At 36.7% G+C, this 18,632-nt stretch overlaps 1 protein-coding gene across 1 annotated transcript in view; it reads right to left on the bottom strand.

Moving 5' to 3' along the window:
• Positions 1-2,843: 2,843 nt before the first annotated feature.
• The window catches only part of PRDM6 (PR/SET domain 6), a 76,413-nt gene continuing 60,624 nt past the window's right edge, over positions 2,844-18,632 (bottom strand). Inside the window, exons 6-7 of the mRNA XM_071580862.1 lie at positions 10,448-10,624; positions 2,844-3,559 (exon numbers count right to left, since the gene is read on the bottom strand). Of these exons, the coding sequence (XP_071436963.1) occupies positions 3,445-3,559; positions 10,448-10,624 (292 nt within the window). The 3' untranslated portion in view covers positions 2,844-3,444. The remainder of the gene's footprint in view (positions 3,560-10,447; positions 10,625-18,632) is intronic.

Raw genomic sequence — 18,632 nt, 5'->3', positions numbered from 1 at the left:
AAGAAGTCAGAACTAGGCACAATTTTTAAATATAACTTCCAACATGTTCAGGGTTGGACGAAGAAAAATCCCCAAACCAAAATCTTGGGTTTTTTAGCAGACTACAAAACAGAGATGCCAAGTGCTTCAGAAATTCTGAAATGGCAGGCACATAATCACTACATTTAAAGATAATTGTAATACACTTACTGGTTCAATTTTCTGTGCGCAAACACATACTGTATGCATAATAGACCTAAATGTACAATTATTCTGTCGATTCATGAACTGAAGCTCACTCAGCGTTTGGGAGGTGCAGACAAGAATGGGATTTGGTTTAGTCCAAACCTAGGATGTGGCTGTGGCAGATGAACCTTAGGAGTTAAAGGGTGGGGCCAGTTCTGGCCACGCTGTGCCTCACCTTAAAAATCCACTGTGCAGGCTTGAAGGACACACCCACATGGGTAGAGCCCTTCCCAAACCTTCCTTTGCGAAGCCCAGCCATGATGATGATTGTAACAGAATGCCAAACACTGTATTTGAGAAAATCCCACTATGAAATCATGAGGTTTCACTGTATCAATTTTGTATGTTGACAAATCTGTTGTGGAAATACCATGTATAAAATAATGGGGCAACATAGTGATTTACAGACAAAAGAATTATTGGGAAGAAAAAAAAGCTCTGCAGACATAGTGCTCTAGTGCATTTTTTTAAAAAAATCCAGTAAAATCTTGAAATAATTATCTTTACCTCGCACCCATTCAGGAGAATATTTAGACACATGTTTAAATAAAAACATGCAAGTAGGCCTATCTGTAGTCAGCAGGGAACTTGCAATATTTGTGAGTACATACGTACTATTTGCATTACAGTATTTAACTACAAATCCCCTTTTCAAGGAGGTGGAGTGCTGTGCACTGCCACTAACTACTTCCTTGAACACACTAAAAAATGCAACAGCACTAGTCACTGATCTAACATAGCTTCCATTTGCTTTTCAGAGCTTGACATTTTCTCACTTTCTCTATGTATTAATTCTTGCTCTCTCTTTTTCTTTTCAAACTATTTGCTTGTGGAAATGTTCTACAGCTACTGTTCAAATGTTAGCTAAAATTTGGTGCCCCACCAGAATGTCACTTTAGATTAAGTCACTTAAATAAGGGAAGATGTGAACTATGAAGCATGAGGATCTGGAAGCTTTAGGATCCGATTTTAGTTTCTTCTGTTTCATTACCCTTGCTAGGAACAAAACAATGTTCAAATGGACATAAGTTACAAGTTTTCCTACCCAGCTTCCAATGCTTCTTTGAACCTAAAAACAATCAAACAAACAACTACATTTATATAGTAGCTAAGAGTTTCTCATAGTTGTGAGGATAAAATCAGGCGAGCGATGACAGAATTGCTCACTCCCCATATCTCTGCACTGAGAAACAGAGATGAAAACTCCCAGGGATGAAGCTTCTTCATGAGATAATCTAGTACTTTCTAGAACAATGATAAAAGAAATCTTTTTTTCCCCCCCTCACAATGCTTTTTACATTTTTAATGACCAAACATGAATGCTCCTGAAGTAATTCCCTGCAAAGTTTTGCGAACTCCAGATTCTGCAGTGCAGTTTTTGCAATAAATGAATTTCATACAGTAAGGATGTTTCAGCTTTTAAACTCCTTCTAAATGAATTTGAATTTTGTTGTAGACTCTTTTTCTGCTTGAACTCTTTGAAGAAGTCATAAATGGCCTTAACCTGATATGAAATGTGTAGCTGATTCTGTCTAGCCCTTTACAGAACTGGATACGTAATTCTCTACATATTTAAAATCATCCCCATAAATGTGTTTAAAATATTTAATATAATCAACTGAGCCCTTATGAGCCACTCCATACTTCAGTTTTGGTGCAAAACTGAATTATTCTGTTTTAATCCCCATAATCTCCACAATTTTATTTTGCAGTATAACCTTATGATATAGCACAACCTCGGAATTGTTAAGGTTTTGCTTCTTGGTGGTGGTGGTTTTGTTTCTTTTCTTTTTTTTTTTTTTTCCTTTTTCCCCCCCTCTTTTTTCCTTTTTTTTTTTTTAAGTGTTTTTCGAGGCTTTTTCTTTTTTTTTTTAATTTACATTTTTATCAGTCTAGCATTGAGACAATATAGAAACAAACACTGCTCACTGCTGGTCTCTAGAAGTGAAGTTCATACTTTGATTAGGCAAAATCATGAAATTTGAACTACATTATGGAGAAAAGCATGAAAAAAAGGCAAAATGAAAATTGTTAAATCAAACAAATGTAATGACAATTGAGATTTTACGTTGATGTTGGGAATATTTTGTCTTTCTTTCATTCATTGTACCGGACAAATTTCCATAAATTGAATACTATGAAGCCTCCAAGAAATTTACAAAGTATCTGAGGTTCAAATTTAGCTTTTATTTTGAAGCTCAACCTAACTATATTGAAAGCTTCATGTAATACAGGAATAACTTGATCCAAACCAACATAATAAAAATATTAATGGACTCCAACTTGGATTTCTGATCAATTTTCCTAGAAATCAACATGACATTAAACCAGTCACCCAAACAAAAAAATATAATTTTGGTTTTTTTGCTCCTCATAATGTGAATTACACATAAAGTGGAATCTTAAATATTTAAAATACTTTCTACCCATCTCTGTCTTTCATAGCAATTAGTGAAAGCTCTATTAATTCAAAGTACTTTCCCTATTTGTTTATTTATACAATGTATATTTGCAGATATACAACATTCCTTGTTCTTTTCCTTTTTTCCTTTCTCCCCCCCTTCCTCCACCTCCCCACCTCCCCCCCCCCCCCCCCCGCCCCCAAATATCTATGCCAATGCAAATGCAAACTATTTGCATGAAAAAGTGCACAGAGTGTGAGTCTTGAGATATGGAAATGAAATGCCCTTTGGTCTGAGGCGGCTGACACTGACCCAGTATAGCTCTTGATCACTTTCCCATCCCACACAGCAATTTCTATTATAACCATGTCAAGATCAACATAGCCCAGCTCAGTCAAATATACAGATTACATATGGGTCCTTTGAGTCATGCTACAAAAAAAGGTGCAACAATAAACAAGTCCATTCTCGGTCATATATGAGCACAATAACCCTTGAGATTCCTCACTTTGGCATTAAATAACAATTATAAAGACTTGTAGAATTAAAGCAATACATGGAGGGACTTGAAATGTTAACAGCCCCAAGTAACTTGTCAGTTGAAATGACTCATCCCTAGTCATAAATAAATAATCTCTTTCCTGGTCTCACTTCCATGCCAGGATCAATATCTCTTAACATCTTACTTATTTTATTACTGCTTTTGGTTTTCTGGGACTGATTGAAAGTTGCTCAGAGGAAATCTTTGGTTTTGCTTAAGTGTCCATGACATTTAATCATGACTTTCCTTGCAGTTTAATTCCAACCAGTCAATCAGTTAATCCACTTCAATTGATTCTGTGCTCTCTGTTATTGGCTTGCACTCATTGGGCATCCTCTGGTGTCGACTCAGCTGGGTGGCTTGTGTGAAGCTCCTCTCACACCTCTCGCACCTGGTGAAGGCAAGAGAGAAAATTGAGAACGGGGAACAGCTCTGGGGTGTGGGTGATGGGCTATGTCTCATCCTGCCTAATCAGAACAGACACTCAAAAGTGGCTTCACATTTTACTGGCTCAAGAGGTTTAATTGGTGGCTACTTCCAAGGCCTTGATGCCTATGATGGGACAAGGCCTGTCTGATTCAGAACAGAAGAATCTGTCAATAGACGGGGGAAGGTGATTTCTCCAGAGAGGCCTGTCCTGCGGTAGCTCTGATCACTGTCAGTTCAAATAGATAAAGAACAAAAAGAGATTTTTAGGAGTGAGCCATCAAAGAAGGAGCTTGTCTGCAGTTTTCTGTTCTGTAACCCGTAAGAGAAATTGATGACAAATAGAATTTCACCTTCTGCTAATTTAAAAGCCAGAATTGCCTATTGGAGGATGAGAAATCACAAAGCAATAATTGTTCAGAGCTAGAACAAGAGAAAACTCTGTTTCTCTGATCTGACTGTGTAGTGGGATTCATTTTAAATAAACACGTAGTGTGTGGTTACTTAATTATCTGAGAACATCCACCCTATTTGAGAAATCTGTGGATTGAGCAAGAACTTGCAGTCAGCAATGTTTGTTTCACTGCCTTTTGTGTTCACTTATCTTTCTACTCTGTCCTCTCTTAGAGAACCATAACCTGCAACAAAAATAATATGTGAATGGATGAAAAAAGTCATTGAATTTTCAAGGAAATAGGATAGGAGTTATTGTTACGTTGGAACGAATCCCTTACTCCTGCTCTTAAAGACAATCTACTGTATTTAATCTGCCAAATACTGCCCTCTTGATTTGCATTCTGAACACTAGAGCAGGGTGTTTGTTGAGTCATGAATAAGGATGCAATGGGTTCTTCTTGTATGGTGTTCGCATCAAAAGCCATCTTTGATTTAATGGTATTGTGTGATGTTTTATCTTCAAAGAAGATTATCATAAATGTATCCCAACAATGACTTCTTCACCTTCAAAGGACAAGCGCGGAAAACAAAGGGCTCATCTAATTCAAATTCATCTTTCTTCAGTGATGTGAATGATAGCGAACTGTGAACTGTAATGATCTAATTCCTTATAATAAAAAGAAACATATTTAAACACATATATAATTGTGAGTGTTTTTCACATTAGTAATTTTTAATAGTAAAGTTCTGCTTTGAGAATATTTAGCACAGATATTACAGTGTCATTCATCCAGATTACTGTCCTAATCTAAAATGTCAACACTTTTAAGTTGTGTTTCTTTGATTGTTTTCATGCAATATTTTTAGCATCCTATTCCACTGTTAAAAACTGCACTGTGATCTTGACAAATGTAAAATGTCAGCTTTAATGTATCAGACCTATCAGCTCAATGAAAATAACTCAGAAATATTGATTACTTAATGATTTTTTGGGTATTCATTACTGTCTATGTGCAGATCATCCACTCTCCAGAGCTCCTGAAGTGCTGATGACACATTAGTGTACTGCTGATTGTTTATTAGAAAACTGATTAGTTACTGGATGAGTGTGTCAAAATATACTACATTTCATTGCCTGACAAACTTGCAAATTATTGTTTTATTTTTATATACATTCATATATATATCTATCAGAGAGGCATTAGAATCAATTTCAAGGCTGGGGGGTTAACTTTGTCTGTATGAGATATTATCATCTCCTTGAACTTGATAGTTTTGTTATTTTGATGTCTACAAAGACAAGTACTTCGCTTGCCGAGTAATAGGAGGCTTGAATCCTGTCCTAACCAAACTGTGATACAGTTACAAAATAACCTACAAAATTAAATGTTGCTACACCTTACTTCAAGAGCCTGCCCAAATAGAATACGAAGTATCAGGTTGCCTGGACGCCATCAGTAATTCAGATAAATATAGGGTGAACAAAAGGTAAAGCTACTCCCTAAAAGCATTAGGCACAAAGCTGTCAGGCCTCCTTACCCTGTCTGGATCTTGACAGTAGGGCTAGAGCTCGGCACTCTGTTCACTTAGCAACTTGCAAAGCCCAGAGCAAAGATTACAGCATTTCTTTAAAATGCAAGTTCCTGTCCTTTATCCACAAGATTTTCTGCCTTAGGGTTGCTCTGACTTCCCAGCTACAGGCTGTTCTGGTACACTACCATAAAGGCACAGGAAAGAAGGATGCTAAAGAGAGAACAGAAAAAGAATAAATCTCTTGCTACAAACATCCACTGTTTGAATAGGAATGCTGTGGGTGCCAAGAGCTGGTGATGGTCAGACTGTGCTGTTTGCACTTACACAGCCCTGTGACAGCAGATGAAATAAAGGCTTTGGCAAGGTGGTCAATTCCTCTGTCTTTCTCTTGTGCCTGGGTAACCTTCAAATGTTCCTTTAGTGCTTAAAGTGCCTGAGATTTTCTGGTCTTGTCCTAGGACTACAAGTTTGGATGTGTAAGTACCTGGTTTGTGGACAAAGATCTGTATTACACTCCTGAGTGTTCTTTTCAGTGTGGTCCATAGAAGTTGTTGCTGGATACAAACTTACAGAAAAGGTGAAGACAATAGTGTCACAGCAGTCAGCGTTACAATCTCACAGTAGGCAGGAATGGGAGGGAAGAGCAGGAATATTTTTCTTTTGAATTATGATGTACTCTCTCCCTGAATCAGACATTCTTCCCCAGCCCATCATAGCAGAATAGCCACTTCCAGAAGCTCTGAGACCAGCGAGCATATGTTTGTATGTTCTTGTGTGCATATTTCTATACCATAAGCCATATATGTATAATGTTGTGTTGGAAAGTTGAATAGCAGTTAAAACTGTCAGTAAGGAGAAAGAATCCATCTCTCATATGACCATCCACAAAGTAACCATGGGGCTGAGCACAAGCCTGATTACTAAATGTACTAAACTTTTCTTAAGCCTCAAGTGCAGATACATGAATTGGCAGTCATGATACCTATTAACTGAGATACAATTTAATTTCCACTTAGGGCCATCTGCTGATATTTGAGAGTAACTTAAACAGCCGTAGGCACAATGAAGATCCAAAGAAGCAATACCAAAGCCCTCAAACAGTTAGATACCATCAGTGAAAACTGGATCCATGTTATCTTCTTTTATAATATCTGTGTGACTTCACTGTAATTGTAAGGAACAATGTACTACAGCAATCAGCCTCCTCAAACTCAAGACTTAAATCCATCATAATGTTTCCCTGTGTGCTTTCTTTGGGTAAACAGAGGTGGTAAACAGAATTGTTCTTAGGTTCATGGTTTGGATATTTCTACACTACTGGGTTTTCTGATTATGTAGCCCTCTTAGCCACTGGTCTGATTGCTTCACAGTCCTTTCAAAACATTGAATTGAGGATTATAGATAAGGTTGGTTTAATTTGCACTTTCTGTCAGCCTCCATGAAAGCTGTGAAATGCTGAGTGTCTATTTTAGTAAGGATACTCTAAAAATAAACATTTTGTGATTTCATTTAACTCCAGATTTTAAAGTCATTTGAAAGGGTTAAAAATACACACACACACACACACACACACACACACACACACACACACATACACACAAAATTTTGACAAAGCTGAGATGTCAATGTAGGTACTACATGTACATTCAACATGAAATGAATGCTCCTCAGTTTTGCATTTCAGTAAGAAACAATGAAAAACACATGAGCTATTGCAAGCTGAAAGAATCTTTCCTCTAATTCTTTTGTGTTGAATGCTGTAAATTAGATCTTTGCATAATCCTAATTCTGCAGACAAGTCACTCAACTGTTTTTGAGTTTTGCTGAAATGGAATCAGAGAGAGGTTGAGAAGAACTTAAGGAAAGAGAGGTGGTTAAAATTTTTCCTTTTTCTCCTATATTTTAATTTTGTTGAGAGCTTTGTTCCCAGACTAGCAGCCATAGTGGAGACTTCACTAAGATAAGAATGCACAAAAACTTTACAGTGGTGAGGCTGGCTTGATAGCTTGTGATGACATGAAAAGAAATCCCTTCTAACTGGACCTGCAGTCCAGGCAATGCAGCTAAAGCCTTGACTGCAGATAACCTCACTTAGCATTGTTATCTTAATGAAAAGCAAAAACAAAAGTCTTCCACCATACATTCAAAGTTACCTAGGTCCTACAAAGAAAATGCCTTCTCAGAGAAAAAGTGTTTTAACCAATCACAAACTTCCTCTTACACCACAATTACTCTGAAATATTTTTGAATACTCTCAACCTATATTCACCATTTTTAAAACCAATCTCTGAAAATAGTATACATGCAAACATACTCAGTGTTTAACATTGTCAGCTTAGTCCACAGTCACTATTATTTGTCTTACAAAAATAATTGTCTTAATTAGAAGTCATGAGATTGCATTCACAGCAGCAGCAAATTTAAAACTGGACTTAGTAATACCTTCAAAATTATGCCTGTTATTTTTAAAATGACAGCTAGAATTTAAGTATTTTATCAATATGCATGCATGGACATTCTAATAGTAAAAATATGAGTCAATGGAAGTGTGTACATCACCACAAATACAGACTTTTTGAGGTACAGAAATTGTATCTCAAGGAAATTTTCCATCTTGCACTTTTTTGGTAACTGTACACTCAAAATTCCTTTTTAAATAAACACTTAAATCCTAAATTGCATTATCAAGAGACAGAAATCTTGTTTGTCCCATTTAGAGTTCTTAGTTTGTGTTTGACTAGAATTTGTCGAGGATTTTTTTCCTGACCATTCTTAATATCAGGTTTTGTAACCCTCTGTTTCAAAAGAGGATCTGAATGGTTGTAAGACATCAAGATGAGCTGCAGCTCTCTTTTTCCTCCAGCAGAGAGGGTAGATCAGTTTCTGCATAAGTTTTCTGCCCCTTCTCACTCAAATGCAAGTAGTCCTGCATGGGAGGCAAATCTGCCCTTTTGAACAGTTTGCAGGATCTAGGCAAATGTGCCCTCCTATCTGACTAGCAGAGATGGGAAGATCTGCAGCTCCAGTTTTAGCTTCATGTGAAATTACTAGACAGTTTACAGCAAATACTTCAACAAATCTTCCAGAGATAAATTGGTACTACTGTTTCTTGGCCCTAAGGAAGAAACCAAATAAATATCTTGCAAGGTTGAAATTATTTCGTAAATCATAAAGAAGTGGTACGGAACATATACATTTCTTGTTCTTCTGCTCTACATCTTTAAGAACAGGAAGACACATCTGGGAATAAATACTTGCACATAAGCAGGGCAAAACAAAACCCCAAACAAATCCCAGACCACTGGTTTATTGTAGTACATACTTTGAGTGCTTTCATAGATGAAATTATGCTGTAATCAAGATCATTTTGGAAAAGGGAAAAAAAATTACTAAACCAAAGGGGAAAAATAATGACTCTAAATGAGGCAAAACAGCAGGTCTATTGGAAACATGACAAAAACAGGATGTTAAGGAAAAAAATTAAGTGGAGTCAACAAGGTTACTCATAAGTAACACATTAACATTAAACAAAATCTATTTTCCATTTTGACCCGGAAACCTCTTCCATTCATTACTAAAATCTATTTACACAGCAACTAGATAAAATCAATCTAGTTGCTCACACCATTTTTGGTTCACTTTCTATGGGCTCTGAGCATTCAACAGACTGGCTCAAGAGAAGTTAATATTTAGATGTTCTGAGTTTCCATGTTTTGCATCCTACAACACTATTCTGGCCATGATTTGTGATATGCAAGTTCTTCTGTACTGTATATGCAGCATTTTTTTCCAGCTTTGTCCCCTTGCGCTCAGCAAAGACATGTATGGAGACCATACTTCCTTCCAACCGTATATGGAGGCAAAGCATGTCCACTGGTATCTCTTTTGGGATTGTTATGAGGGGTTCTGACAGGCTCCATGGCTCAGCCCTCTTACATTAACCAGACAAAAAGCACAGTATGGCAGATGTAGAAAAGAAAGACAATCAGAGAAAAGCAGGCAGAGGACAGACAGTATTTGGAGAACTAGGAGAGATGCCCACCTTCTTCTGCACTTATTCCCATTCCTCCTAAGAACATCCAGGTAGCTTCCGAAAGAAGTGATATCAATGCATTATGTGTTGATATCAATATATTATTTTTCTTTCCAAGTGGGATTGTGTCAGGTACTATATATGTGTAATATGGGCCTGTCAGTTCAGCAAAGAAAAAGACACAAATATGGTAAGTATTTCTTCTGTCTTGGAGAACACTTCCTGTTAGGTAGGCAGATTCACGGCCAACATGGAACAATATGTGTGATCAGCTGTGCTATAGCTGGAGGTAGGTATAGAGGGAAAATTTCTGAGACTCAGGTATGTGTTTAATTTCAGTAAGCTGGAACTGCAGAAATAAGTGAAATCTGTTTAATTAAAAACTGTCTTGATCAAGTGACTTTTTTCTTAATATCTGGGAAATCAATATATTATTATGACCTTACAAAACTTTTGCCACAATCCAGAGCTGTATTTTCTGAGACTAAAAGAGGGGGAATGTTTCTCCTCCACACTTAACCAGAGCCAAACATTTTTTTTCTGTGAAGCTCCATCCACCTCAGCCTATAGACATCAAAGAATCATATTAATGTTCTTACAGCATGGCCTCTCCCAGTCTTGATTGTACTTTCAGCTGTGGTTCCCTGGCAGCAGCTTGTCACTCAATCAAAACCACCAAGATCTCCTCAAAGAATGGAAAATAGTTCAGGGCTTTTGAGGAACCCAAAACCAAACCTGTTTTAATTCTGATTTTAGCTGCACCACTATCTGGTAGCCTGACCTTGGCTTTTAAGGGAACTTTTGCCAAGTGCTGGTGATGCTACTGAACAGCAGCAATGCATTTTCCTCCCTAATCTTGGCTGGCAAAGGCTGCTGGCTTCAAGTACTTACTTGAAGGGCTTTTCCCCAGTGTGTGTCCGGATGTGATTGTTGAGTGTTGTGGCACCAGCAAAGGCACGACCGCAGTAGCCACACTTGAAAGGCCTGTCGCTGGAGTGTGTAACTACGTGGTTCCTCAGCTCTGAAGGTTGGGAGAAAGACTGGGAGCAGTGACCACACTGGTAGGGCCTGCAGTGGGAAAAAGAAACAGCACATTATCAGTGCTTTTTGCTGACATGAGCAGGAAGCTATATAAAAAGGAACACCCCATCTTCCCCATAGCTTTCAAAGAACACTATGGATGCGCTTCTCTGTGTCTTTCTTGTGAGAAACATGCCCAAAGCTTCATGACATCCTCAACAAATGTAAAATTCTTGTGCAGAAATTAACTGAGAGTCCATGGGCATCCTGCCCCATAAAACATAATTTAGCAAACTACTGACTATGTACTACACATCATATGCCTGTCTGAATTCTCTCAAACTCAACATGGAATTCCATAGTCACAAAAAATACTCAAACTTCAGAACTAAGGGACTCAGGAAATCCTCTGCCTGTTGGTGCCAGCTATAGTCTTACCTACAAATGTGTGCCTGATTATTATGCCTATACCTAGCTGCATTCTGTAGCTGCTTGCAATTACATTCTTCATATAGCTTTGGAGCAATCTAGATTTTTGAGATCACCTATTTCAGTAAGAACCATTGAAAAAAGTAACCACTGTCTTACAATTATCATTCTATTTTCTTACTTCTATTGAAAATATTTGCATTTTATTAACATATTTTTCCCATGCAGACCGAAAATGCCTTTTATTGGGATCTTGGAAGGAGATCCAGAACTTAGGTTTTCAATGCCACAGTTTGTTAAAAGCAAACATAACAAAAAAAACAAACAAATTTGACTGATATATTACAATTCAGAATCAAAACAAGCAGACCGCAGACACAAAGAAAAAAGACAGTAATGTGAGACAGGTCTGCTGAAATGCTAACTAAAATAAAATGTGAAGAAACAATGTCTGAATATTTCTGCTGGGTAAAGTGATTTAATTTCAACATCCCAGAGGGGTTTTTCCATTTCACATTTCTTTTAAGTTAATGGTAGAGTCCTAAATTCTTATCAGACTTTTTGTTAAGAAAATTAACATTGTTTTTCTAGAGGGATAGTAATGATTTTTACCCTTCACAACACTTTAACTCTTGATGTCTGCATTTCCAGAGCCAATGGCCAACACAACTTAATTGCTCTCTCTTTAATAAATGTATATGTTTAAATAGCTAGAAACCAAAACTAAAGGGAAAGAGACAATAGTGACCAAGCATGTACAATTCAATTAAGAGCAAAATAAAGTGAGCTATCTCATTTGTCAAGTGAACTGCTTAATTGTGGCTACTTGCATCACTGAACACAAATACTATTATTTTACAGTGCTTCAGAGCACTGAACCCTGATTGTAGAATTTTTTAGCTTGATTAATAACTTGGCATTTGTCAATAACTCAATAGCTTACTATTTTAATTACTTGCATTTGAAAATCTAACTACTCTCCAACAAGTTTAAAAGTAATATATAAAAGTTGTGGAAAGGTGATTTAAATGATGTGGCCCTTACAAATAGAAAAATACATGTAAAATAATATTTAAAGAAAATAATAAAAACTGATTATCTGTTTCTCTTTTTGAAAAGTGAGTAATAGCACACCCAGTTTTTTCCTTTTTTGAAGTGCAACGTTAGTTTGCATAGCAAATATTTATCAGATTTGGCATGCAATTTCAAAGACTGGTAAAAAAAAAAGATGATTTGTGAATGCAGGCTTACTTGTTTGGATATTTTCAAATCAAACACTTGTAAGCAAAATACTACAATAATATTTTCTGTATCCAAGAAACATTGATTTTTTTTTAATAGTGAAGCGGACCATTAACATCTATTAGCCTCTGGTTATCTATTTTTAACAGCTACCACAAAAATGATACAACACTACAAAAAACCAATTAATCTTTTATTTTTTAACAGTCAATGTGATTAATTTCATGCAATGAAAATTCACACTGTAAGTTTTCTGTAAACAGTCAGAATTCCAAACCAGTTCTAACTGAACAATGTGGCGCCAAACAATATGGGTTCACTATTCAATAAATGTCTTCTTTACAAAGTACTCAGAACAGATTTCACTGGCTAATGTTCAAGACAATTTATGGTATTTTTTCTATTCATCCACATCCTCGGACAAAAATATTAAAGAAGCTACCCTCGTCTTTGTTGGGGTTGTGTTTCTCCAGTTTATACACAGGCAATTCTGATTAATAATAAAAGGTGTAATTTTTTTTAGAGCTTAGATACATGACACTCATTAAACAAAGTTCATTTTAAAAAAGAGAGCCTATAAATGCATTCAAATAATGTAACAGTTTAAAAATGCTCTAATTTGTAGAATTGCAGATTTAAATATGTCAACTTTTGACAACTTTTGGATACTACTATTTTTCCAGGAGTGAAAAAAGTCATTCAGCAAGTATAAAAGTTATCATTTTGTACTGTGGTAACCATTTTACTGTGCTCAGAAATTTTTCTTGGAAGAAAATAAAATCAATATGTTGTTTAAAAAAAAATGAAAGTGGTGCAGAAGGACTGAACATGAGCAATGCTTGGTTCAGTGATTACATTGACATGGGCAGAGCATGCCTGCCTTTGATGTAGCAGTTATGTCTTCTGCCATCACTTTGCTCTGCACCAGGACAATGAATTAAGATGCTGACCTCTTTATAACAGAGGTTTGCAGACAGAAAGAATGGGACATAGTCACAGCAATGTTGGCCTTCATAGGCTGTACTTTCAAAGATCTGCTGCTATACTGGATGTACTCCAGCTCAGAAAAAATAATTTCCAGGGGAATAACCAAGAATTTATTGTATCTTCTTAGCTTCAGGGTATCCACATGAATCAAAATCTTCTCAGATAGTAATTTTAAGTTATATTTAAAAACAGCTAAACTGATGTATAGCAATGTCCAGAGGAAAATGATGTTCTGACAGCCATCAAAAGCATGTCTAGTGTTTTTATTGAACACCTAGCTACCTTTTTTTTTTTTTTAGGTCTTTTTGAGCTTAAGGATAGGAAATCTATGTACCTAGAAGAAAATTCTCCTGTTGGAGAAATTACATTGTTATCATTAATCCCATGCATCATTGATCAGCTGTCTAGATTTACTGGCATACAGTGTCCACCAGCTTCTTCTAGAGACCCTATTCCTACGGTCTCTGACTACATGATGACCCACTATAGAGACCCAGGCCATGTAAAGTGAAATTCAGAGAGCAACTCTAATGTAATAGTTTTCAGGTTTTGTAGTTATTTGGAGTTTTTCCAAGTTTTGCAAGTTACATTTTTCAAAATGAAAACCCTAAGGAATAAATTTTGCTCCCTAATCTAGACCATATCTTGAATTATTTTTGCTCTTTGCTAATGTCCTTTCCTGTCTTCCATTTTTCTCACTTTTGCTGCTGACTTTTTTTTGAGTGAAACTATGTCATGTATGGGATCAGTACAAAACCCATGTTCCCATATGAGGCTTACTGAGCCACACCAAAGCACATGTTTTGTGCAAGATATGTTAAACCCTTAATATACTAGAGAAGAATAGAAAAATCCATACCCTTGTCCCTGGAAAAGTTACTGACAGACAACTGCACATTTAAGTTGATTCTTTTTAGATTTTTGTTTAGCAAAAGTGATGTAGCTTTTTTATGTTATACTATTCCTCTGCTAAAATAATATCCTTCTGACCTTCTGTCTTCCAGTATATCTAACCATTATAAATTTACTTTCTACATCATAGCTATTAATTCTCTTAATTATTAAGGTCCTGAAAAATCCTATCATTATTTTCCACTGAATTTTCATATTACTTCCTTTATGATGAACAGGTTTTTAGTGAGTGAGGTCTCTTCAGAAGTGAATTTGGTCTTTTTTTTGGGGGGGAGGGGATGGGGGGGGGGGGCATATGGAATCCTAGAGCAATACTTAGAAGAGAAATTGTGTATATTAGTGAGTTCCTGAATACTTACAACTCCGTCATTGAAACACACTCAGACCAGGGACACAAAATAGCACAGTACTGTAACTCTTTTCTCTCAAAGGCAGCTGGAAAAGCACCAGCTGAAAGAAGAGAGACTGATAATGCGGTTGAAAGTGCTTTTCTTCTTATGGAGGACTAAGAAGTAAATAAACCAACTTGATCATAAAATCATAGAATGGCTTGGGTAGGATGAGACCTTAAAGATCATCTAGTTTCAAACTCCATGCCATGGACAGGAACAGCTTCCACTCAAAGGACTAGCCAACCTGGCCTTGAGAATGACCCACTGGCCACACTGATTTTGATGCAGCCCATGGTACAGCTGGCTTTGTGGACTGAGTGCACACTGCTGGCTTATGTCCAGTTTCTCCTTCATTGGCAGCTCCAAGTCCTTCTCCTTAGGGATGCTCTCAGTCCATTCTCCACCCAACCTGCACTGGTGCTTGGGATTGTCCTGACTCACACGCAAGACCTTTCACTTGTCCATGTTGAACTTCATGAGTCCACCTCTCAAGCCCATCCAGGTCCCTCTGGGTGGCATCCCTTCCCTCCAGCATGTCAACTGCACCACACAACTTGGTGTTATCATCACACTTGCTGAGAGTACACTGGATCCTGCTGTCCATGTCACCAACAAAGATGTTGAACAACACTGGTCCAAATATTGGCCCCTGAGGAACCTCACTGGTTTCCACTTGAACATTGAGCCATTGGCTACAACCCTTTTGTTTGCAGCCTTCCAGCCAATTCCTTATCCACTGAATGGTCCAACCATCAAAGCTAGGTTTCTCCAGTTTAGAGACAAGGATGTTATGAGTTAGAGTGTCAAACACTGTGCAAAAGTACAGGTATCTGCCCTCAGTTGCCTGTCCCTCTCCAACAAACAAATTCATTGTAGAAGGCTACCAAATTTTCCAAGCATGATTTACCCTTAATGAAGCCACATTGGCTATCATCAGTCACATCCTTATTTTCCTCGTCCCTTAACAAAATTGCCTGGAGGATCTACTCCATATTTTTGTCCAGGTGAGACTGACTGGCCTGTAGTTCCTCAGGTCTTTCTTTTTAGCAGTGGAAGTCATGTTTCCCCCTTTCCAATCAGTGGGAACTTCACCAGATTGCCACAATCTGTCAAATATGACAGATAATAACTTAGCTGCTTCATCCAGCAGTTCCCTCAGGACCCACACATGCATTTTGTCAGACCCCTTCAAGTTTCTTAGATGGTGTCCAACCTGATCTTTTCCTACAGCTGGCAGTTCTTTATTCTCCGACTTCCTGCCTTTGCCTTCTCGAGATGGGTGGTGTGACTGGAACCTTTGCCGGTGAAGTCTGAAGAAAAAAGCTACATAAGCCTTCTCCATGTCCTAGGTCACCAGGCCTCCTGCTTCCTGCTAGAGAGAGTCTACATTTTCTCTAGTCATAGGAAAAATGTAGACTTTTTTAAAAAAGTGGACTTTTTTTTTAAAAAGTCCCAAAGGCTCAGAAAGTCCCTGAAATCAAAACTTGATGGAATTAAATCTCCACATCCCACATCCACTCCAATCCCAATTACTGTTAAGTTCAAAGAGAAGCCCTACAAAATATAACAAGTTAAAATATCTTGGTGAAAAGGGAGCAGTAAAATATAAGTAAACCAATAAATATTTTAAAGTTAATTTAAATTAAAATCTTAAGCTAAAACAGAGAGCCCAGTAAATTATTTTAATATTTCCCTCTATTTTGGATTAATAATATTTTAAAATTATTTTTCATCTATTATATAACTATATAATTATATATTTGTTTATTATTTATTTATATTTATTATGGTTATTATTATGTATTGTATTTTTACTATCATGTTATTTTTTATATTATTTGCCTGTTAAATAGGACCATTTATTTCTTAATCACTGATGGCATATTATGGGCTATTTTATGTCTATCCTCATTCAAATGCTTTCAAAAATTAAGTTGTAATGTCTTTAGTTTGATTTCTCAACTCTCAAATGGTCTGCTTTTCTCAAATTTTATCCCATGGGTAGGACTCCTGTACAGATCCAAAGGTATTTTCCCTGCACATCATAGCGTATGTAATCAACATTGTTGAAAAACAAATACCAAACCAGAACAGATAGTCCAAAGTTATTTCCTAGAGATGACAGCCCCTGCTGCTTCAGTCACATCAAAGATGCAGTGACTGGTGTGCTCACAAATTGCTGACAATAAGTGAGGAATTGTTTATCACCCAGAGCAGTGCTGCAGATATCCTTAAGAAAATACAAACCAGAATGTTGCATTCAGTACTTCTGGCTGGCAAGCAGGTATTCTTTCACAAATCATACCTTTCTTTCTTGTTTCCTGAAAATATTTTACAGCACTTTAGGAATTTTTCATCTAGAAAAGTGCAATATGTTTAAGAAACCTAAGGCAACTTTTTCTAGACAGAGTATCCCTAAATAAGTAATTTACTAGTACCTGCTAAAACACAGAAAGCTGCCTGTGATGTAAGCTTGACCTGTAATGATTTCTAGCCAGGGATATGACAACCAGATCCTGGGGCAATTGTAGTCTGCAGCAACTGTTATTCTGGTAACTTCAAACACAGCATTAATTCCAGTGACTTTAAACAAAGCAAGATAATTTTCCTACTATGCTTTTAGGTATGCTGAGCTAAAAATTCTTCATACTTTATTGCATGAAGAATTTATTGTTGAAGTTAGCCAGGTAGGCATGGGAGAGACTAAATGATAAGACTTCAAGAATCTGTACCCTCCTAGTAAGGATGTTCACTTTATGAGGGAAGACCTAAAATCCACTGTGTGTTTCAGACAATATTTGACACAAGATACTTAGGAGAATATACATACAAATAAATAAAATAAATGTAAAAAATTGGATCTCTCACCTTCAAGATGAAATATCTAATGGTAGGACAGGCATCCTCATTTTCCTTATCTGGCAAAATGAGTATTTAACTGGCATTTAAAGTGAAGAACAGTCCCCTTAAGGGAGAATCTTCTTGAGTTAACTATTATCTGCAATTTTGTTCCTCATAAAGGAAGGCACAGCCTCAAGTAAAGGAAAGGACGAAATGTAGGTGTCACATCTAGCTGGATGAATCACTGAAAAAGTACATGAGGAGCCTAACAACAAGCCTTTTCTAGACTTTAGACTCTTTTAGACTGATGCACCATTTTATGCTTTACAGTATGCTTAGTATGCTTTAATACCAGAACCATAGGAGTCTGTGAAATTTAGGGACCCTTTCAGGACTGATATTCTACATTGTGACACTTAAATTAGTGGTTGTGTTCTACAGCAGGTCCTCAGGAAGGTATTTGTTTCTGCTAAGGCTGGCATAAAATTGAGAAAATGTTGAAAGGACTTGTAACATTTACTATATTTATCAATTCTTTAATGTCTATGAAGATTTGCAATGGAATCTTTGCCCCTAGCATGACTGACATTTCTTTCAGAAAAAATGGATTTATTTCTAGTACCTCCACACCCACAAAATCACACAAGCATATATATACACTTAGATAACCACATACGCTAAGAGACAGAGAAATTGATACAAACACATGCAGAGACTCACTCTTTGCTATTTTTGGTAGTATTTTTATTTTTGTAATTCAGAATTAAATGCTGCTTTTAGAACAACCTTCCAGGGATTCAGCTGTTGTGTTCAAATCTTCACAGCTGAAGAAGAGACAAAACACGGGCAGCCTTTTTATTGAATTAATTTGATTTTTGTCTTTCGTTCTGCCAGCTATCAAAATTGTCAAATAAACCAGCTTTGATTCATAAATAATGGTCCCATTATATTTACAGTGCCACCAGTCAGAGTACCTGAAATTTTAATTCACTTGTTCAGCTAAATTTCATCCTCAGTTCACAGCCATAAAATTCTGTATTGACAAACTTTCAAACCAACTTTGACTCTGAGGTATCTAGTCAACATTTTTCTTCTGTGTGGATATTAGTTTATTGAATAAGTGGCATCTGTTTTCCTCCACATCACTAGTGGAGTAGGTATTTCCTTTTGACAGCTTTGCACGATTTATGAGTTTGCATGCTATGAAGAAAAATAGTACTAAGCAAAAAATTCCAATTCATTACCTCTTAGTA

Source organism: Pithys albifrons, chromosome Z (assembly GCF_047495875.1).
Source record: "Pithys albifrons albifrons isolate INPA30051 chromosome Z, PitAlb_v1, whole genome shotgun sequence".
In the NCBI taxonomy this organism is placed as follows: domain Eukaryota; kingdom Metazoa; phylum Chordata; class Aves; order Passeriformes; family Thamnophilidae; genus Pithys; species Pithys albifrons.
The sequence above is the reverse complement of the archived record's forward strand: the minus strand, read 5'-3'. Positions and strand labels throughout refer to the sequence as shown.